Consider the following 23,457-nt stretch of genomic DNA (forward strand, 5'->3'; position numbering starts at 1 on the left):
ATGGGGTATTAAGTTTTATTTTCAAGGAAGTTGAGGAGGTGTAAAACTAAACCAAAACGTTTTATGTGTATCCTGATGGTCAAAAGGGTGTATTTGCTATATCCCAGTAACAGCTAGGGATGTTATGTTTGAACCTTCAAAGTAAATTATTGGAAATGTTGAACTAAATCAAAAGGCGTTATGTTAATTAAGTTTGTCATAAGGGTGTATTCACAATATCTCAGGAATGGATCAAGGTATGAAGATTAAGCTTTCAGAGCATGTCGAGGGCGATGTTTAATTAAATATGGATGTTAGAAGGGTTTATCTGCTTGTATATGGAATGGCTTAAGGTATTAAAATGAAACTTTCAGGGGATGTTGGGGTGTACATTGAACAAAACCAAAATGTATTACATTCATACAGGTTGTGAAAAGGGTGTATCAGTAATATATCATGAAAGGCTAAGGATATTGAATTTTTCAGTGCTACTACTACTGTTTTTACTTCTACTACTACTGCAACTATTTATGACTGGGACTACTTGTGTTTGTGACTGCTTGTAACTGCAGAAACTTGTGACTGATACTTCAACTGCTTGTGACTGTGACTACTTGCAACTGCTATTGTGATTACATGCAACTCTGTTTACAACAACTACTTGCATCATCAGCTACTTATGACTGCCACTGCGACTTTGAATGCTTGAAACAGTTACTGTGACTACTTGCAACTGCAACTACTTGTGACTGCTACTGTTACTAATTGAGTCTGCAATTACAGCTACAAACAATTATGACTACTTGCAATTGCAACTCTGACTACTTGCAACTGCTACATCTACTATTGCACTAATTCAAACGAATTTAAGTGCATTTAGGTTGTCAAAATGGCACAGATGCAATATCATGGGAATTCATTAAGGTATTAACTTGAAACTTTCAGGGAAAGTTGAGTGGGATGTCAAACTAAATGAAAATAAACTATACTGTCCAGGTTGCGAAAAGGTATCTGTGTAATATCCCAAAAAGAAAAAATCAGAAAAAATATCCCAGGCTATTATGCTGGCCTTTCAAGGTATGTCATCCAGTTGTGTCCAAAGGGTGTATCTGCAATATCTTCAGAAGAGCTAAGATTACTAAGTTAGAACTGTCAAAACATATTGATTGGGAAATTAAATCAGAATGTATGTGCATACGGGGGATTTAAATTCAAAAGGATGTATCTGTAATATATCATGAAAGCTTAATGGAATTAAGTTGAAACTTAGAAGCCATGTGAGGGGGAGGGTAGTTGATTTTATATTTGTCCATAATCAGGCGTAACGTGACAGGGGTTATAATTCTATCAGCCCTATAGAATCCCGAAGATTGTGCAGATGTTCAACCCATACATTTGAATATTTTTTTCCTTACCCATCAATCCAAAACATTATAGTACAAATATTTTCAAAATTGATTTAAAATATCAAAAATATTCTTTCCTTGACCACTAAAAAACACAGTCAATTAAAAACGATCGGCAATTAACTTAGTAAAAAAAACTTTTTCCACAAAATAATTTTTTTTTAACAAAAATCTAAAGATGAACAGAAATAAAGTCAAATAGACTTACCCTTGTATAACTACCATAAATCATCATAAATAAATAAATAAAACCTTAACGAGTAGGAATTAAAATAATTACCAAAGACAAATTTAAAACAAGCAGACACTGCCCTAACGCGGTAGGGCCATGCCTTCTAAAGACGGGGACATAATTTGCACTTTAATGAAAACGAAAGACATTTTAGATGTTTTCTCTTTTTAACTTTAACAAATTCTAAATTATTAAGACTTTCAGGAATGAATATCAGTATATCCACTAGACTTGCAATCCACAACCTTTTTTTTCCGCAATCTTGGTTATGTTTTTTTTTTTTTTTTTTTTTTTTTTTTTTTTTTTTTTTTTTTTTTTTTTTTTTTTTTTTTTTTTTTTTTTTTTTTTTTTTTTTTTTACAGGAAAAAACTTGCTCGAAATTAGGATTTTTCAGTAAACTTTCAATTATATATTGGTATTTAGAAGGCATGGAGGGGGGATAGGGGTAGCTCTAGTTGTTGGGAGCGTTATTTTCACTTTTTATTTATTGTAATGTCTGTTGGTTTTCGATTTGGTTTATTCATTGATAATGATTTGTGTAGTTTTACGCTGGGAATATCTTTTGACTTTAATTCTACTCATCTTTGGGTTAATGTCGCTCTTTACTTTTGTTTGAAACTTCTTGTGCGGAACAATTTTTTTTTTAAATTACTATTGCAAAAAGTAGTTATAAGAATCCATTCCTTTGCAGTTCACCACAAGAACGTTTTCGAACTTACGACGAAATTTTGGAGCAGGTTGCTCTGAATGTTTGAATGGAACAAAAATTTCACACCCAAAACTTGACACAAGTGATAATGGAATGGCTTTTTAGGTTTTACTCAAAGATTTTCTCAGGATAAGCATGAAGGGGAATCAGTTCTTATATAATCAAGGATATGAAATTCTACTTTTAACCTTGTTTTTCCTTGGAAGGCTAATTCTTTATTTCATCCTCTATTTGAATGCCAATTCAATTTACATTTCAGATCATTAGAATAAACTAAAGTTGGATTGCGAGATCGACTAAGGCATGGATGACGACAATGAATATTTGAAATTACCAGTTGAAGACCAATGCGTTCATAAGGTATGTTTTATACAGTATTCATTGTAAGTAGATAGTATTGTCTGGATACTACCGGTGCTATAGCCACTACCACTAAGGCATTCTTGAGGATGTGCACACCTTTCAAACAGAGTGAGTATCCTCTCGCAGTGTCGTATGGGTTTGCTTGCTGCCTAATTACTTTCGATTGAGTGTGGTAATTACTTTTGATTGGATTAAACAAAAAAAAAGTTTTTTCAACTAAAGTAAGGAGCGACAGTAAAACTTAAAACGAAAGGAAATTATTCCGTATATGAAAGGGGCTGCTTCCTCGTCAACGTCCCGCTCTTTACGCTAAAGGTTTTTTTACTGTTTTAAAAAGTAGAGTTAAAAGAGAAAGTCAAACTCTAGCGTAAAAAGCGCGGCGTTGATGAGGAAGCAACCACTTTCATATACTGAATAATTTCTGTTCATTTTAAGTTTTACTGTCGCTCCTTACTTTAGTTGAAAAAACTTGTTTTTTTTATTTAATTTCTGAATGTTTTTGAATCAATGCATGTTTTGATTTTGGCTTTCCGCAGATGAATAATTAAAACGAAATTTGCATATTTATTTTTTTTGGCTAAATGGCTTTCTCATAGTTTTGATCGAATGATTTCGAGAAAAAAGGAGTGGGGGAGGAGGCCTAGTTGCCCTCCGGTTTTTTGGTTACTTAGAATGGCAACTAGAACTTTTAATTTTATACGAATGTTTTTATTAGCAAAAGATATACGTAACTTATAAATTAGCATACGTAAAGAACTTCTGTATTCTCATGTTTTTATTACATATATGAGGGGGCTCACCCCCTCGTCAGTACCTCGCTCTTTACACTGAAGCTTAAATTTTGTCCCAATTTCTTAAAAATGACCCCTGAATCACAAAAGCCGTAGAATAAATAGTTGAAATTACTAAAAATAATTTAACATAAAGAGCGAGGTATTACTAGGGGGCGAGTCCACCATATGCGTAATAATTTCTGTTCGTTTTAAGTTTGAATTCTGCTCCTTACTTCCAGTTGAAAAAAAACTTTCATATTAATTTTTTCATTGTTTTTTTTTTAAATAATGCTAGAAAATCCTGCGTTCCCTTCATGGAAATTTTATTCCCCCATGATAAATTTCTCCAAGGAAAGTTTCCCCAACATATCTTCTTTTTTCAAAACCCCCCTCTAACCAAAAAATCCCCCTGAACACGTCTGTACACTTCCAAATAACCATTACTATATGTAAGGAGTGGTGAAAGTTTGTAACTTGTAGCCCCTCTCGGGGACTGTGGGGGAGTAAGTCGTTCCCAAAGACATAGTTACAAGGTTTTTCGACTACGCTTAATAAAATGGCTATCTCAGAATTTTGATCCAGTGACTTTGGGAAAATAATTAGCCTGAGAGGGGGCCTAGGTGCCCTCCAAAATTTTTTGGTCACTTTAAAAGGGCACTAGAACTTTTTATTTCCGTTAGAATGAGGCCTCTTGCGAGATTCTAGGACTACTAGGTTGATACGATCACCCCGGGGGAAAAAACAACAAAAAACCAAACAAACAAATAAACAGGCATTCGTTATGTGTCTTCTGGCAAAAAATGAAAAATTCCACATTTTTGTAGATAGAAGCTTGAAACTTCTACAAAAGGGTTCTCTGATACGCTGAATCTGATGGTGTGATTTTCGTTAAGATTATATGACTTTTAGGGGTTGTTTCCACCTATTTTCTAAAATGAGGCAAATTTTCTCAGGCTCGTAACTTTTGATAGATAAGACTAATCTTGATGAAAGTTATATATTTAAAATCAGCATTAAAATTCGATTCTTGTGATGTAGCTATTGGTATCAAAACTCCATTTTTTAGAGTTTCGGTTACTATTGAGCCGGGTCACTCCTTACTACAGTTCGTTACCACGAACTGAGAAGTTAATTACTGAAGTTAATTAATTACAGTTCGATTTTCTGAGAAGTTAATTACTTCTGATTGGGGCGTGATCTTCATTAAAGTTCTTATATCATGTTTACTGACACTGACAATTTATCAGTTGAATCAAGGTATTACACAAGTTTCAAAGATGTTTGGTCTTTTTGGTTGCAAATACATTGTTTTAAAGAAGTCCTCGTGTGGGGTAATTTTCGTGTGTACATTTTTGTTGCAGAATTTTGACTGCAGTGATGTGTCCTGCTATCACCGCCATGTTACTGTAATATCCGTGTTTAAAATAGAGAATTCTGGAATACAACATTACGCCATACGAACAGACTAGGATTCTGTGACCGAGTGATTCCCCGATTCTATAAAGGTGGTAAGGAACTAAATACTTTCCAAGAGGAGGTCAAAGGAACATGTAGTTTTTTGGACTGGTAGCCCTATATGTAAAGGGTAGTGTACCCACCGATAAACTTGACAAGTGAAAGCCAGATATTCCAATATTTCATTTGTAAGATTTCAACTGTCCCACGTATCCATATAGAATACATAACCGTGAGGACGAGATCCGATTTTAGTACATGGGCTCCTAGACAAATTCCTTCTCGGAATATGTGTATAAGACATCCCAGGAAGAAGAAATACGAAATCAGTTATATAGATTGGGACCACACCGAGTGGCTAATGAACGGTGATAAGTAGCAGATGTGTTTAGCTCTCTCCTTCCCACATCCCTCCCAACGGCCTTTTTAAATGCCAAAAAATCTATAAACACTTCCTAGCCCATATTTTGTCAGCTTTTTCTGTGCTTTACAAAAAAACCCTCACATATCACCCTATGACTTAACAGTTAAAATAAATGAGTAGTATCCTATTAATTATCCGACCACATCCATTGAATTTATATTGAAACTATGTTGTATGTGTTCGTATATCACGTATCATCTTTAGCTTAAAAAATACCCCTTCCTACCAGTCATCTTTGAACGTTTGAATCCAATGGTGGGTGGGGGTGGGGGGCCGGTTAATTCGCAAAAAATAGAAAAAATGAAGTATTTTTAACTTATGAGCGGGTGATTGGATCTTAATGAAATTTGATGTTTGGAATGATATTGTGTCTCAGAGCTCTTATTTTAAATCCCGACCGGATCTGATGACATTGGGGGGAGTTGGAGGGGGGAAACCTAAAGTCCCGGTTTTGCTACTTTAGGCACTTCCAGGTAAGCTAGGACGATGAAATTTGGCAAGCGTATCAGGGACCGGACCAGATTAAATTAGGAATAGTCATTTTCCCGATTTGACCATCTGGGGGGGAGTGGGGGGCCGGTTAATTCGGAAAGAATAGAAAAAATGAAGTATTTTTAACTTATGAGCGGGTGATTGGATCTTAATGAAATTTGATGTTTGGAATGATATTGTGTCTCAGAGCTCTTATTTTAAATCCCGACCGGATCTGATGACATTGGGGGGAGTTGGAGGGGGGAAACCTAAAATCTTGGAAAACACTTAGAGTGGAGGGATCGGGATGAAACTTGATGGGAAAAATAAGTGCAAGTCCCAGATACATGATTGACATAATCGGAACTGATTCGCTCTCTTTGGGGTAGTTGGGGGGGGAGTAATTCTTAAAAATTAGAAAAAATGAGGTATTTTCAACTTACGAACGGGTGATCGTATCTCAATGAAATTTGATGTTTAGAAGGATATTGTGTCTTAGAGCTCTTATTTTAAATCCCGACCGGATCTGGTGACGGGGGCGGGGAGTTGGGAGGGGGAAACCTAAAACTTGGAAAACACTTAGAGTGGAGGGATCGGGATGAAACATGGTGGGAAAAATAAACACAAGTCCTATATAGATTATTGACATAAACGGAACGGATCAGCTCTCTTTGGGGTAGTTGGGGGGTGGGGTATTTCTGAAAAAAAAATGAGGTCTTTTTTACTTACGAACGGGTAATCGGATCTCAATGAAATTTGATATTTAGAAGGATATCGTGGCTCAGAGCTCTTATTTTAAACCCGACCGGATCTGGTGACATTGGGGGGAGTTGGAGGGGGGAAACCTAAAGTCCTGGTTTTGCTACTTTAGGCACTTCCAGGTAAGCTAGGACGATGAAATTTGGCAAGCGTATCAGGGACCGGACCAGATTAAATTAGGAATAGTCATTTTCCCGATTTGACAATCTGGAGGGGGGAGTGGGGGGCCGGTTAATTCGGAAAGAATAGAAAAAATGAAGTATTTTTAACTTATGAGCGGGTGATTGGATCTTAATGAAATTTGATGTTTGGAATGATATTGTGTCTCAGAGCCCTTATTTTAAATCCCGACCGGATCTGATGACATTGGGGGGAGTTGGAGGGGGGAAACCTAAAATCTTGGAAAACACTTAGAGTGGAGGGATCGGGATGAAACTTGATGGGAAAAATAAGTGCAAGTCCCAGATACATGATTGACATAATCGGAACTGATTCGCTCTCTTTGGGGTAGTTGGGGGGGGGAGTAATTCTTAAAAATTAGAAAAAATGAGGTATTTTCAACTTACGAACGGGTGATCGTATCTCAATGAAATTTGATGTTTAGAAGGATATTGTGTCTTAGAACTCTTATTTTAAATCCCGACCGGATCTGGTGACGGGGGCGGGGAGTTGGGAGGGGGAAACCTAAAACTTGGAAAACACTTAGAGTGGAGGGATCGGGATGAAACATGGTGGGAAAAATAAACACAAGTCCTATATAGATTATTGACATAAACGGAACGGATCAGCTCTCTTTGGGGTAGTTGGGGGGTGGGGTATTTCTGAAAAAAAATGAGGTCTTTTTAACTTACGAACGGGTAATCGGATCTCAATGAAATTTGATATTTAGAAGGATATCGTGGCTCAGAGCTCTTATTTTAAACCCGACCGGATCTGGTGACATTGGGGGGGGGAGTTGGGAGGGGGAAACCTAAAGCTTGGAAAACACTTAGAGTGGAGGGTTTGGGATGAAACTTGGTGGCAAAAAAAAACATGAGTCCTAGATACATGATTGACATAACCAGAACGGATCCGCTCTCTTTGGGGTAGTTGGGGGGGGGGGGGGGTTAATTCTGGAAAATTAAAAAATGAGGTATTTTTAACTCACGAACGGTGATTGGATCTCCATGAAATTTGATATTTAGAAGGATATCGTGTCTCAAAGCTCTTTTTTTAAATCCTGACTGGATCTGGTGACATTTGGGGCAGTTTGGGGTGGGGAAACCTAAAATGATGGAAAACGCTTAGATTGGAGGGATTGGGATGAAACTTGGTTGGAAAAATAAGCAGAAGTGTTGCATACGTGATTTACATAATTGTAACGGATCCGCTCAATTGGGGAGGGGGGGGGGTAATTCTGAAAAATAAGAAAAAATGACGTATTTTTAACTTACGAAGGAGTGATCGGATCTTCATGAAACTTCATATTTAGAAGGACCTCGTAACTCAGATATCTTATTTTAAATCTCAACTGGATCAAGTGTAATTGGGGGGGGGTAGTTGGGGGGGCAGAAGTCTTAGAAAATACTTAAAAGCGGTGAGATCAGGACGAAACTGGATGGGAAGAATAGAAACCTGTCTAAGATACGTGACTGACATAACTGGACCGGATCTTCTCTCTTTGGTGGAATTGGGGGGGGGGGGGTAATTTTGAAAATTGAGGTATTTGTAACTTACGAAAGGGTGACCGGATCTTAATGAAATCTGATATTATTAGAAGGATCTTGTGCTTTAAAGTTGTAATTTCAAATTCTGACCAGATCCTGTGACATTCGGAGGAGTTGCAGGGGGAAACCGGAATTCTTGGAAAACATGAAAATTGGGGTATTTTTATCTTACGAATAGATGATCGGATCGTAATGAAATTTGATTTTTAGAAGGAATTCATATCTCAGAGCACTTATTTCAAATCCCGACCAGATCTTTGACATTGGGGGGAGTTGGAGGGGAAATCTTTGAAAAACACTTGGAGTGGAGGAATCGGGATGAAGCTTGGTGGATAGAATAAACAAATGTGATTGACAAAATCGTACTGGATTCGCTCTCTTTGGAGGAGTTGGGGGGGGGGAGGGGTTCAGTGATTTGGCGAGTTTGGTGCTTCTGGACGTGCTAGGGCGATGAAAATTGGTAGGCGTGTCAGGGAGCTGCACAATTTGACTTGATAAAGTCGTTTTCCCAGATTCGACCATCTGGGGGGCAAAAGGGAGAGGAAAAATTAGAAAAAAATTAGGGATTTGTAACTTACGAGTGGGTGACCGGATCTTAATGAATTTTGATATTTAGAAGGACTTTGTGACTCAGAGCTCTTATTTTAAATCTTGACCGGCATTAAGGCTCTTATTTTCCTTTTTAAATCAATCTATTGATTCATAGAATTTTGTTAGAGCTCATACCATATGATCTCTTGGCTCTAAGCTCTTCTCGCCTTGTCACAAGTGCTATATGAGCTCTTAGCTCTTGTCTATATCTTAAAATCACATTAAATATACTTATAAAAAAGAGGATTCACTTTTGGTATTTTAAAAATACAAAATGAAGATAATATAAGTATGTCAGTCGTGATTTTTTCTATTAGAAAAATAATGTTTGTAGCGACAGAAGATGAATCGGATTCCTTTTAGAGTTAGAGACATGAAGTGGGAAATTTATCAAGATTCAGTCAGACACAGACACTACTACCAGCTTCACAAGTGGTGTAATAGAGTCTGAAATAGGCAAATAAGGTTTTTTTTTACAAAGTCTGAGAGGGAAAATTGGATCCTCTTTAGAGTCAGAGACATATGAAGTGGGAATTTATCGAGATTCAGATGCAGGTGAGTGGGAATTTATCAAGATTCGGGGGTAGATGAGTTCAAATTTCTCAGAAGTAACACACATAATATTTTTGCAAAGAAGAGAAAACCACACAAAAAGAATGCAAACATAACAATTATAGTTGTTGATGAGGGGAGACTTCTTGATAGTGCTTGTTGTAAAACTAGTCATTGGTAACTCCATATCGCCATAATTTGGATATTATCATTTAATGGAAGGTAAAAAGAAGAAAAGCATGCTCTTGTAACAATATCCTAAACCGTATCTTGTCAGCGTACGGAAACTGTTACAAGTGTAATAATAATGTGGTAATAGACAATGAAATCCAAGGTATAATAAAAAGGGCATTGGCTGGTAATATCACCAAGGAAATTAATGACAATTCAATGAAAAGCAAAACATCAGTCAACGTTAGTAGTATCATTGGTATTTTTACCAACAGATACCATCGTTGAACAGAATAATAGCAATGATGATATGCGTGATAAGACTGTAGGGGCAACAATGTTAAAAGACGTGTGTGACCCCGAAATGAAATAAATGTCATGTCAAGATAAAACATGATGAATTATTTTTTGTAGTGGATTCAAAACATTCCAATTTTTTACGGTTATATCAATAAAATGTAGTGCCGATGGTGGTACCGATTCGATCAACGTGGGCATGGTGATTAAAGAAGAAATTCAAATAAAAAAAGATTAGAAATTTAAAAAATAAATAAAGAAAGAAAAAATAAAAACAAATACAAATTCAAAAAAGGAAATGCATTGTTTAAAATATCAGATATTTTCATCAAAATGTTAATTTTCATGGTTTTTTTTTTGGAATATGAAATGAAAGTAAAATCATGCCTGATATTTTCAAAATCATATCAAGTATTTCAAGAGTACATTGATCCTCAGGAAGGTCTTATGAATTTACCGGGTAGAGAAATTGCTTGCGCAATGCATGTGTATGTGACGAATACCATTACGTAATCATTGGTAAACGTGATTTTTTTTTGTGTCGGGTGCCCCCGTGGTACTCTGTGGTTGGTCATCAATAGTACTTAGCTTATCATATTTTTTCTAACAGTTTAATTTGTATATTGGAAGAATGAATAGTTACATCCTATTTAAAAAAACAGCGAAAAAAGTCCAAAGTTGCAAGGCCTCATTAGATTTTATTTTACTTTTTTTATCGCTTCATTCATTTTGAATAGATTCTCATTGTGACTGAATGAATTATTTGAAAATCCTGTTATTCACGCTCATGTCTATCTGGCTTTTAAAAAAATCAAAAGTAGCAAGACTTCACAGGATTTTTTTTCTTTTTTTTTTCGCTTTATTCATTTTGTATTGACTTTCATACTGCTGCTTTCAAGCAAACTAGCAAACAAAAATATTCTGTTCACCTTTAACAAAAAAAAAAAAAAATGACCGGCATGCACGTACCCTTTTCATTTCTTATTTCAAAAATATCAATGGAATGTTGTTAAGAAAAAAATGTGTTCCATCGTAAAAAAAAACGAAACAATAGCGTGATGTAAAGGAACATTTTTATTGCAAGACTGACACATAAAATATTACACCATATTAAATGTCCTCGAATAAAAACGTCCTTAGTCTAACATCCTCTCGTTTAAGAGTAGTACTTTGTTCTTATGACAGTAAAGGTTAGGAGGTATATCCTGGTAGTTGCAAACGAATATTAATATAGTCTTTACTATAGCTTCTTGATCCCATCGATCGCCCACAAATGTCATACTCTTCAGTTAAAGCAGAAGGTTTCACTAGACTGTGTCCCACATCAACTCCTTCAACAAAAGGACATGGTTCGAAGTGTCTTCTATGTTCACCTATAGGCGCATTATCCTCTTCCCAGTTTCCAACCACAGCTTCACAAAAAGCAAACTGAACCTGGTCATTGTGACCAACAGAAAAAAAAATCCAGCTTTATCAAATTCTCTGGTATCAGTGAAATCCTTTAACCACCTTCCATTAAACGTCCTTAGTCTAACATCCCCTCGTTTAAGAGCAGTACGTTCTTCTTGTGACAATAAAGGTCGGCAGGTATATCTTGGTGGTTGCAGAGGAAATTTAATATAGTTTCGACTATAGCTTCTTGATCCCATGTATCGCTCACAAATGTCTTAGCTTCCAGTTAAAGCAGGAGTTTTCACTGGAAAGTTTCCCTTAGAGACTCCTTGAACAATAGGACGGACACATTTCAAAGTTTCTTCTATGTTCATCTACAGGCAAACCACCCTCTTCCCAGTTTCCAACCACACCTGTACAAAAAGCACACAAAACCTGGTCACTAGCCAATAAAAACGAATCCAGTTTTGTATGTTCTTTGGTATCGATGAAATCCTTTGGCCACCTTCCATTAAATGTCCCTAGTCTAACATCCTCCCGTTTAAGATCAATACGTTTGTCTTGTGACATTAAAGGTAGGGAGATATATCTTGGTGGCTACAGACGAAAATTAATGTAGTTTTCACTATAGCTTCTTGGTCTCACGTATTGCTCCCAAATGTCATAGCCTCTAGTTAAAGCAGAATGTTTCACTGGAATATTTCCCATATCAACTCCATGAACAAAAGGATATGTTTTCAAGTGTCTCCTATGTTCCATATATTTCAGGCTCTAGTACACCACTTGTGAGCCTGGTAGTAGTGTCTCTGTCTGACTGAATTTTGATGAATTCCCACTTAATATATCTCTAACTTTAAAAGAATCCGGTTCATCTCTGTCAGATTTTTTTAGAAACTTTATTCACCTATTTCACACTCTAGTACACCACTTGTGAGCCTAGCAATAGTGTCTGTGTCTGAATACTCCTGTTCTTGTATTTCTGACTTTTGAATATATATTCTAAATGATGGAGTTGCTAGCGTACCCTAGACATATGGGAAACATAAAGTAAATCAATGAAATATTTCTATTTAAGTATTGGCACGGACAATATTTCATGTTTTTAATATCATCATACAAAATTTGAATGTTTCAAATCCATTCCAAAATTAATTCATTATATGTTACCTTGATATGGCACTTATTTCAATTTGGGGTCATACACGACTTATAACCTGATTACACCTACGAGCTCATCACACATTTCATTTATTGCTATTATGTTGTTCAATGATGATATCTGTTGTTAAGCTACCAATGATACTCTTTACATTCACTGATGCTTTGCTTTTCATTGAATTGTCTTTAATTTCCTTGGCGATATTATGTGCTAATGCCATTATTATTTTACTTGCTATTTCATTGTCTATTACAACACTATTTTTACACATGTAACAGTTTCGACATGAAGATAGGATATGGTTTATAATATTGGTAGAGCAGTAGACCCTTCATTTTCTTCTTTTTCGGCTGAATACTAAAACCGGAAAGATAGCGATAAAATTTATTAACAGATAAGTTTTACCAGAACCATAAACCAGAATTGCCCCTCGTCATCAGCTATTATTTTCAGGCTTGCATTCTCTTTGTGCTTCGTCATCTCTGGAAATGTTATTTTCTCATATACACCGTCATAAGTGTTAATTTTTTTGATACTCCAAAGGAATCTAATCTCTTTCTGTCATGACAACACGCACATACATCTTCATTAGTGTTACCACTAGTATTTGCTTCATTTTTCAAATATTTGTCCTTGTCAATACTCAATATTACGGGTAACTTTATCATGAACACACTTTCTTGAAATATTTCATCTTTGTTTTTTTAATAAGATGTAATTGTTTGTCCTTCCATTGTACTTATAATACTGTTCGAAAATATATGATAAACTAAGTTCTGTCGATCACCAACCGCAGAGTACCACTGGGGCAGCCGCATAGAAAAAACCAAAAAAAATATGTTAACCAAAGATTACATAATGATGCTCTTCTAATGCGCGTGCATTGCGCAAGTGATTTCTCTATTCGGTAATTTCATAACACAATCATGAGGATCAATGTACTCTTGAAATACTTGATAAGATTTTGAAAATATCAGATGATTTTACTATCATTTCATATTCCCAAAAATACCATGAAAATTCAATTTTGATGAAAATATTGGATATTTGAATAATGCGTTTCCAATTTTTATTTGTTTTTTTTATTTTTTATTTGTTTTTATTTTTTGCTTTTTCTTTTATTTTTATAAGTTTTTATATTTTCCTTTTTCTTTCATTCATTTTTTTTCATTTTTTAAGTTTTTAATCTTTTTTTATTTGAAATTTTTTCTTTAATCAATATGCATACGTTGATAGAATCGGTCACGCTATTCAATACTACCTGTTATTAATATCATCATAAAAAATTTGAATGATTCGAATCCACCCAAAAAAATAATTCATCATGTTTTATCTTGACATGGCACTTATTTGTTTTCGGGATCACACACGGACTTTGAGCATGGTTGCACCTGCAACCTCATCACGTATATAATCATTGCTGTTATTCTGTTCAATGATGGTATCTGTTAACGTTCTTTGATGTTTTGCTTTTCGTTACATTGTATTTAATTCTCTTGGTAATATTATCAGCCAATGCCCTTTTTATTTCGCCTTAGATTTCATTGTGTATTACCGCATTATTATTACACTGGTAGCCGTTCCGGTACGTGGAAAAAGTGCGTTTCAGGATATTGGTAGACGAGTATGCTTTTCTTCTTTTCACCTTCCATTGAATGATTTTACTTGAAATATGGTGACATGGGGTTATCAATGGCTAAAGTGTAAGAGCACGCACTATCAAGCAGTTGCCCCTCGTCATCAACTATTATTTTTAAGTGTGCATTCTCTTTGAGTTGTCTTCTCTTCTTTGTGGAAATATTATGTTTGTGAAAACAGTAAAAAAAACTCGTAAATTAAAAAAACTAAGTAAATAAACCTCACTAGAAACATTATTTTTCTAATAAATAAATCGACTGACATTTATTTCACCTTCACTTTGTACTTTTAAAATATCACAAGTGAATTTTATTTAGTTATAAGTATATTTAATATAATTTTAATATATGGAAAAAAAGTTTGAAAAATTTCAGTTAAAAAAAACTGAGTAAAACTATGTCCAGAATCAAAAATGATTAAGATTCGCTTCAAGGGCTAAGCTCGCGCACTGTTCGAAGGCAGTTTTATTTTAGTTTTCATATTGTTCTTTACCGTCACCTAAAGGTCCAAGTTCAAAAACGTTTCAAGGATTGAATTCCAAAATTAAAGAATGACTAGTAGGGAGGGGTGTTTTTTAAACTAAAGATTATATATGATATATGAACACATACAACATAGTGTCAATATAAATTCAATGGGTCGGACGTATTAATAGGATGCTACTCATTTTATTTAATTGTTAATTCATGAGGTGATATGTCATGTTTTTTTTGTCAAGCATAAAAAAGGCTCATAAAACCTTGGCTAGAAATTGTTTATAGATTTTTTGACCTTTAAAAAGGCCGTTTAGTAGGGATGGGGGAATGGGAGAGCTAAAATCATCTGCTACTTATCACCCTTCATTACTCACTTGGTTTGGTCCCAATCTGTATCACTGGTTTCGTTCTTCTTCTTCCTGGAATGATTTATACACATATTCCATGAAGAAAATTTGTCTAGGAAGCTATGTACTAACAAATCCGATCTTGTCCTCGCGGTTGTGTATTCTATATGGATATATGGGACAGTTAAAATATTCCAAATCAAATATAGGAATACTTAACATGCACTTGTCAATTAAAAGTTTATCAGTGGGCACATTGCCCTTTACATGTAGAGAGAGGGTACATTACCCTTTACATATACCGTTTACATATTCGCTCCAAAAAACTGCAGATTTCTTTGACTTCCTCTTGAACAGTATTTAGTTCCTTCCCACCTTCAAAGAATGGGGGAATCACTCGGCTATACAATCCATGTCTGTTCATATAGTGTAATGTTGTGGTCCAAAATTCTATATTGTAAACATGTTTCTTATAGCTGACATGCCAGTGATAGCAGGACCTTTCACTATAGTCTGTATTCAGCAATAAAAATGCACAGGCGAAAATTACCCCTCACGAGTACTTCTTTAAAACATTGTATTCGCAACCAAAAAGTCCAAACATCTTTGAAACTTCTGTAATACCTTGACTAATAAATTGTCTCCAATTACAACATTGTATACGGACTTTAAAAAGTTCACACACCAATCAGAAGTAGTTTACTTCTCAGCATATCAATTATGTAATTATAGCACACAACCGTATCCAATCAAAAGTATTTAGCTTTTACATCAAAACAAAAATGAAAAGTAATTAACTTCTCACCACATCCGATAAGCAATTATAACATACAACCATATCCAATCAAAAGTAATTAGCACACTCAATCGAAAGTAATTTGGTACTCACTATCTTTGAAAGGTGTGTTCACTGACCCGTAAGAGTGCCTTAGGTGTGTTAGATATAGCACCGGTAGTATCCAGACCATGCAATCTTCTATTATAGCTGATTTATGTAAATTTACGCGCATGGATGTACAGATAGAAGAAAGATGTGGTTCTCATGTGTCGGTCTTAAAAGTGTTCTAAGGCATCTGGCTCTGTTTTTTCTGCTACTTTGTTTGCTTGCCATAATATCGCTTGTATGTCCCATATATAACTGAAAGAATTTCTATTCCATCTCTATTGTTTTCCGAAGTTTTATTTTCCTCCTACTGTCTCCGTTTATTTTTATTTCTATTTTTATTTTCTTACTTGACATAAGTGCTATCCATCCTTGGAGGTTGTTTTGGGGACTCTTCTTTCACCATTCTGTTGATATAACTCCTGTATGTACTTCTGTTTTCTGAAAGGCGGTGCGGTTGGCTAAGCGACGAGAAGTTGTCCTTCCATCTCTAGGGGGCTCTGGACCGGGAATTATGTGCCTGGTCATCAAAGGCTATCTTTGGGAGACGATTGCTATGCATACGTTGTATCTACCCTAGTCATCGAAGCTGCTGTACTTTTATTCTGTCGAGGATGGTTAGTTTGACTTTGAGATTACAGAGAAGCTTGATTGTGAAAATTCTATCGTGATAAGTAATACCAGCAATACGTCGCACCGATTTTGATTTGGAGGAAGCAAGACGATACTTATCATCTGTTTAAAGTCCAGTATTCTTAGGCATAAATGGCGATATGGGTGATAAGCGAGTTTAATAGCCTCGCGAGTTTAATAGTTTAATAGCGAGCTTAATAGCCTTTTGAATTTTACGCTCAAAGTCCCCCCGCCATCCATAAAAAAATATTATAACGGTGGCAATAAGCCTTTTTATGCGTACTAAATTCACGTTGCAGAAAGCAACGGGGTGTTTTGATATCGGCTCCTGTGTTGCATTTGTAGTACGACTTCCTTTGCTCTAGAGGACATTATTTAAAACGATTATTATTTTACATGAAGTTTGTTTTCAAAAGAAGGGAATGAGGGTGCGCTTCCCACCAAAAAATTTGTTTGTACATTTCGGTCCACATTCTTCAGATTTGGGTCTTATGTTTTTCCAGGTCATCAAAATAGTCTATCTGCCATATCTCACAGAACAGCTTGGATATTAAGTTAAAACATTCAGGAATTGTAAAACTTTGGAACTTGGGGAAGAGGGTTATGTGCATCCTGTCTATCAAACAGCATATCTGCAGTTTTTAGAGAATGGCTCGGGGGATGGAGTTGAAAATTTCCCAGGTAGTGTTGGAAACGGAAGTGTGGAGGGAAAAGGGGGCTTCAAAATTTGTGCTGTAAGATGCAAAGGTTACCTAGGTTTTGTTTCTGATCAACCTGGACATTTTTGTACTACAGGCTGCAATGGGACTTAGAAGCTTTTCACCGTTAAGCAGCAAGGCAAGTGAAAAGACTATTTGTTTTCAGGTTACAAAGATACCATACCTTCAATATCTTAGGAATGGCTTGGAAGATCAAGTTGAAATTTTCGGCAAGTTTATTTGTGGGAAGGGGGTGGCATGTGGATCTCAAATTTTAACTTGAAGGAAGAGGGTGAGAAGGACTAAAGATATTTTATCTTAAATTTGTCTAAAATTGTGGACACTAATCTCTTGTGGGACTAGAATCTATTCGCGGTAGCCTATAGAAGAATTCTAAATCGAAAGAAACTATATATACCCAGGTTAAAAAAGGGTATCTGTATTATCTAAAAAAAACAGCTTGGGAGATTGAGTTGCAACTTCCCAGAGTGTCTGGGGGTTAAATTAACCTCAAGTTTTAACTTGGGGAGGAGCAGGGGTAAATATAAACACAATATGTGTATTCGTGCTATGATAGTAGCACATTTGAAATTTCTCGTGAACCACATGGTGAATTCAGTTGAAACTTTCAAGTAGTGGGGGAGGGGAATTCAAATATTATGTTGGAGGAGAGGCTCAGAAAATTATGTCTGTTATCCACCTAAACATTTGTACACTACATGCTGCTATGGGACTTAGAAGCTATTCTTGTTTAAGTAGCGATGTAAATCAAAAGATATTGAATGTTTCCAGGTTATCAAAATGGCATATCTATCTTTATATATAAAAATAAGTTGTCTGTCTGTCTGTGGATCAGGTGACGCCATGTTTCTGTGTCGGCTGACGTCATGTTTTCAACTGACGAAATTACAGACCGGGACATCGAGACACAAATGACGACCGGGACACCGGCACATAGGGAATATAAATGACGACACTCAAAGAGAAAGCGACCGGGACAAAAGGAATGTTCGATTAGCAATCACCATCAACAAAGCACCGGGACACAAATGACGACCGGGACACAGGGAGTATAAATGACGACCAGGACATAAGTAAAAAAAAACTAAAAAAATTAAAAAAAAGGTAAAAACTACAAAAAAACTAAAAAGAAAAAAAAACTAGAAACTAATAAAAAAACTAAAAAAGCTAAAAAACTAAAAAAAAAACTAAAAAAGAAAAAAAAATAAAAAAGGAAAAAAAATGAAAAATAAAGGAGAAAAACAAAACTAAAAAAACGAATGTATATACAGACCGGAACACCGGGATACAAATGACGACCGAGACACAGGGAATATAAATGACGACCGGGACACAGGGACACAACTACAACGGGGACGCCGGGGGGCACAGGGGGATATAAATGACGACCGGGACACCGGGACACAAGGATTATAAATGACGCCCGGGACACTCAAAGAGAAATCACAGACTGGGACACTGGGACACAAATGACGACCGGGACACAGGGACACAACTACAAAGGGGACGCCGGGGGCACAGGGGGATATATAAATGACGACAGCGACACAGGGAATGGTCGATTAGCAATCACCATCAACAAAGATCAAGGGCAATCCTTACAATCATGAGGTATAGATCTGAATACGGAAACCTAACAATCTATTTATATGCACTGACAATGGGACAGCAAAGAATGTTGTATATTCGCAAGTTTTACGTAGTTAAAAACATATATATATATATATATATATATATATATATATATATATATATATATATATATATATATATATATATATATATATATATATATATATATATATATATATATATATATATATATATATATCTATATTCACTGGTGGGACATAGGGACACAACTACAATGGCGCGTAACTAATATGGCGCGTAACGACTTACGCGCGCGGGGGGGCTTGGGGGGGGGCGAAGTGCCCCCACCAACTAGGTGTTGGGGTGGCGCTTCGCGCCACCCCAACAGCTAGTATATATATATATAAATAAGTTGTCTGTGTGTCTGTGTGTCGACTGACGTCATGTTTGTGTGTCGACTGACGTCATGTTTGTCGACTGACGAAATTACAGACCGGGACATCGGGACACAAATGCCGACCGGGACATAGGGAATATAAATGATGACCGGGACACTCAAAGAGAAAGCGACCGGGACGCAAGGAATGTTCGATTAGTAATCACCATCAACAAAGCACTGGGACACAAATGACGACCGGGACACAGGGAATATAAATGACGACCAGGACACTCAAAGAGAAATAACAGACCGGGACACCGGAACACAAATGACGACCGGGACAAAAATGACGACCGGGACACAGGGAATATAAATGACGACCGCGACACTCAAAGAGAAATTACAGACTGGGACACCGGGACACAAATGACGACCGGGAGACAGGGAAACAACAACAACGAGGACGCCGGGGGGCACAAGGGATATATAAATGACGACGGGGACACAGGGAATGTTCGATTAGCAATCACCATCAACAAAGCTCAAGGGCAATCATTAGAATAATGAGGTATAGATCTGAATACAGATTGTTTTTCCCATGGACAATTATATGTTGCATGTTCAAGAATCAGTAAACCTGACAATCTATTTATATGCACAGACAATGGGATAGCCGAGAATGTTGTATATTCGCAAGTTTTACGTAGTTAAAAATATATATATATCTATCTATATTCACAGGTGGGACAAAGGGACACAACTACAATGGCGCGTAACGACTTACGCGCGCGGGGGGGCTTGGGGGGGGTTGGCGCGAAGCTCCCCCACCAACTAGGTGTTGGGGTGGCGCGAAGCGCCACCCCAACAGCTAGTATATATATAAAAATAAGTTGTCTGTGTGTCGAGTGACGTCACTGTCCGCATATGACGTCTGAATTATTTCATCACATACCAATTCAAAAACGAATATATTCAAGCCGAAGTAGCTCAGCTATATAACTACCTGTGTTGGCGCAGTGGGTTTGACCTTAGCGTGGTAATACGGGACCCAGAGATCGAACCATGCTGCAGGAATGCACTACAGGGCCGACACAGGGACCTTAGTAGTCAAGAAGCGTCGTTAATCCGATACAAATACAGTAGCTCAGTTTGTAAAGCGTTATGTTCCAGGTTCTAGGTCCGTGAGGTTCCAGGTTCGAACCTTAGCTTTAGCATTAATACAAAAGAAGAAAAAAAAACTAAAAAGGAAAAAAAAAACTGAAAAACATAAAAACTACTAAAATAACTAAAAAAGCTAAAAAACTAAAAAAAACTGAAAAAAAAGGTAAAAAACTAAAAACTAAAAAAGAAAAAAAACTAAAAAAAGGTTAAGAACAGAAAAAAAACTAAAAAAAACTAAAAACTAATAAAAAAACTAAAAACTGAAAAAGAAAAAAAAAACTAAAAAAGGAAAAAAACTGAAAAATAAAGGAGGAAAAGAAAACTAAAAAAAAATAAAAAAAAACTAAAAAAGGTAAAAACTACAAAAAAAACTAAAAAGAAAAAAAAACTAAAAAGCTAAAAAATAAGTAAAAACCAAAAAAAAAAACTAAAAAGAAAAAAAAGGAAAAAAACAAAAAATTTATTTCATCATATACCAATTCAAAAACGAATGTATATACAGACTGGGACACAGGGAATATAAATGACGACCGGGACACTCAAAGAGAAATTACAGACTGGGACACCGGGACACAAATGACGACTGGGACGTGTGTGTCGACTGACGTCATTTTTGTGTGTCGACTGACGTCATGTTTGTCGACTATAAATGACGACTGGGACACAGGGACACAACTACAACGGGGACGCCGGGGGGCTCAGGGGGATATATAAATGACGACGGGGACACAGGGAATGTTTGATTAGCAATCGCCATCAACAAAGCTCAAGGGCAATCATTAGAATAATGAGGTATAGATCTGAATACGGATTGTTTTTCCCATGGACAATTATATGTTGCATGTTCAAGAGTCGGTAAACCTGACAATCTATTTATATGTACCGACAATGGGACAGCGAAGAATGTTGTATATTCGCAAGTTTTACGTAGTTAAAAACATAAATATATATATCTATCTATATTCACAGGTGGGACACAGGGACACAACTACAATGGCGCTTAACTAATATGGCTCGTAACGACTTACGGCGCCACCCCAACAGCTAGTATTCAATATATTGGGAACTTCTTGGGAGATCGAGTGGAAACTTTCAAGGAGTTTTGTGTGTGGGGTGGTTACATTTAGACCTGGAGTTTTAAATTGAAGGAGGGGGGAGAGAAGGGCTCAACCGTTTTATCTCAAATTTGTTAACAAGTTTTCACACTCTTTTCTCATGTGGGACTAGAATCTATTCAAGTTGGAGTAGAAGTGTAAGTCAAAACAGTACATGTGCCCAGGTTAACAAAATAATAGGGTATTAACAAAAATAGGGTATCCGCTATGTGTCAAGAAGAACAATAGAAATCGAATTGAAACTGCCATGGTAGTTTTGGAGGGTTAAGTGGACCCAAAGTTTCGACTTAGTGAAGGAGCGGAAATAAATAAAAAAAAACTTCGCCTATACAGGCTATGAAGATAGTATATTTTCAATTTCATCGCAACGGCTTGGGAGATAAAGTTGAAAGTTAAAGTATTTGGTGGAGGCAGGGGAACTTAAAATTTGTGAGAGGGGAGATGTCTCCGATCCACCTTAATTTTTGGAGTATAAGCCCTTTGTGAATTAGAATTCTTCACTTCTAAGTAGTGAAGAAAATCAAAAGACACTACTAGTACCAGTTCTCGGAAGTGACTTGGGATATCAAAGTGAAGCTTGCAAGGGATGCATGTAAGCAAAGTGCACCTCAATGTTTGCTCTGATTAGGGAGTAGGGGGGGGGGCTAAATACTTGTTTTCTCCAATCTATCTTTGCGTTTTTCACTATGAGACCCCTGGTACATATTATATGCACGGTTAAGTAGTGAGTTACATAAAAATACTTGTTGTTGCCATGATCAAACGGCCATATATGCAATATCTCGGAAACGGGTTCGGGGATCAAGTTTAAACTTTCATCGAACATTGGGGGGGCGTGTGGACTTCACGCCCTGACTTGAGGAAGAAGGCAGCAAGGGTCTAAAGATTTCTGTCTCTAATTGGTTTAAAATTTTCGGCACTATGAACCCTGTTATACTAGAATCTATTCCCTGTGATGTAGACGCTTCTATATAATGGTAGAGATAGATGATTATATCCATAAAATCATATTTATGCATTTCCTTCTCTATTTTCCCACAATCTGGTTTTTTCGTGATGTTATTTATCATTAAAATTTTACTGTACATAATCTCTCTAACTTTTTTCTTTTCTTTCACTTTAGAATTGGAAAGCCCGAGTCCATGGCTATGAAGCAGCTACAAAGGTGTTTCAGCAATTAGAAGAAAAGGCCCCAGAGTGGGGGAAATACACTCCTCTAATTAAGAAGTTTGTAACCGATAGCAACGCTGTCGCCCAAGAGAAAGGATTAGAAGCTGCATTGGCCTATGTTGAAAATGCCGCCAGCGCTGTTAAGTAAGTTTTAGTTTTTCTCATATATTTCACTTTATCTTTGCATGTGTTTGCGTAGATTTTTAATATACATACATATATATATATATATATATATATATATATATATATATATATATATATATATATATATATATATATATATATATATCTATATATATATAAATAAGTTGTTTGTCTGTGTGTCTGTCGAGTGACGTCATGTCATCATGTCATGTCGTCATGAAGTTAGTTGTCGTCATTGTTATGACGATGAAAAGGTATTTAAGAAAATCGTTCAAAGACAAATTTTAATTGTAAGAAGATCGTGGACGGAAAAATTTATTAATTATAAAATGACTGAAGAACCTGCAATGGCAACAGCCGAGGAAAAAAAAAGCTGCTAAAAAAAAAGCTTCCAAAAAGGAAGCTGCTGCACAAAAAAAACTAAAAAGAAAAAAGAAAAAAAACTAAAAAAACTAAAAAAAGGTAAAAACCAAAAAAAAAACAAAAAGAAAAAAAGGGGAAAAACGCAAAAATTTATTTCATCATATACCAATTCAAAAACGAATGTATATACAGACCGGGACACAAATGACGACCGGGACACAGGGAATATAAATGACGACCGGGACACAGGGACACAACTACAACGGGGACGCCGGGGGGCACAGGGGGATATATAAATGACGATGGGGACACAGGGAATGTTCGATTAGCAATCACCATCAACAAAGCTCAAGGGCAATCATTAGAATCATGAGGTATAACTAAAAAAACTAAA

General features: G+C 36.2%; 1 protein-coding gene across 1 annotated transcript in view; it reads left to right on the forward strand.

The window, feature by feature from the left end:
* The window catches only part of LOC136041136 (cytoskeleton-associated protein 5-like), a gene marked incomplete in the record, with an annotated part of 192,220 nt that overhangs the window by 11,785 nt on the left and 156,978 nt on the right, over positions 1–23,457 (forward strand). The window contains 2 exon segments of the mRNA XM_065725677.1: positions 2,586–2,686; positions 22,507–22,697. Coding sequence (XP_065581749.1) covers positions 2,630–2,686; positions 22,507–22,697 — 248 coding nt within the window.

Source organism: Artemia franciscana, chromosome 2, assembly GCF_032884065.1.
Source record: "Artemia franciscana chromosome 2, ASM3288406v1, whole genome shotgun sequence".
Classification (NCBI taxonomy): domain Eukaryota; kingdom Metazoa; phylum Arthropoda; class Branchiopoda; order Anostraca; family Artemiidae; genus Artemia; species Artemia franciscana.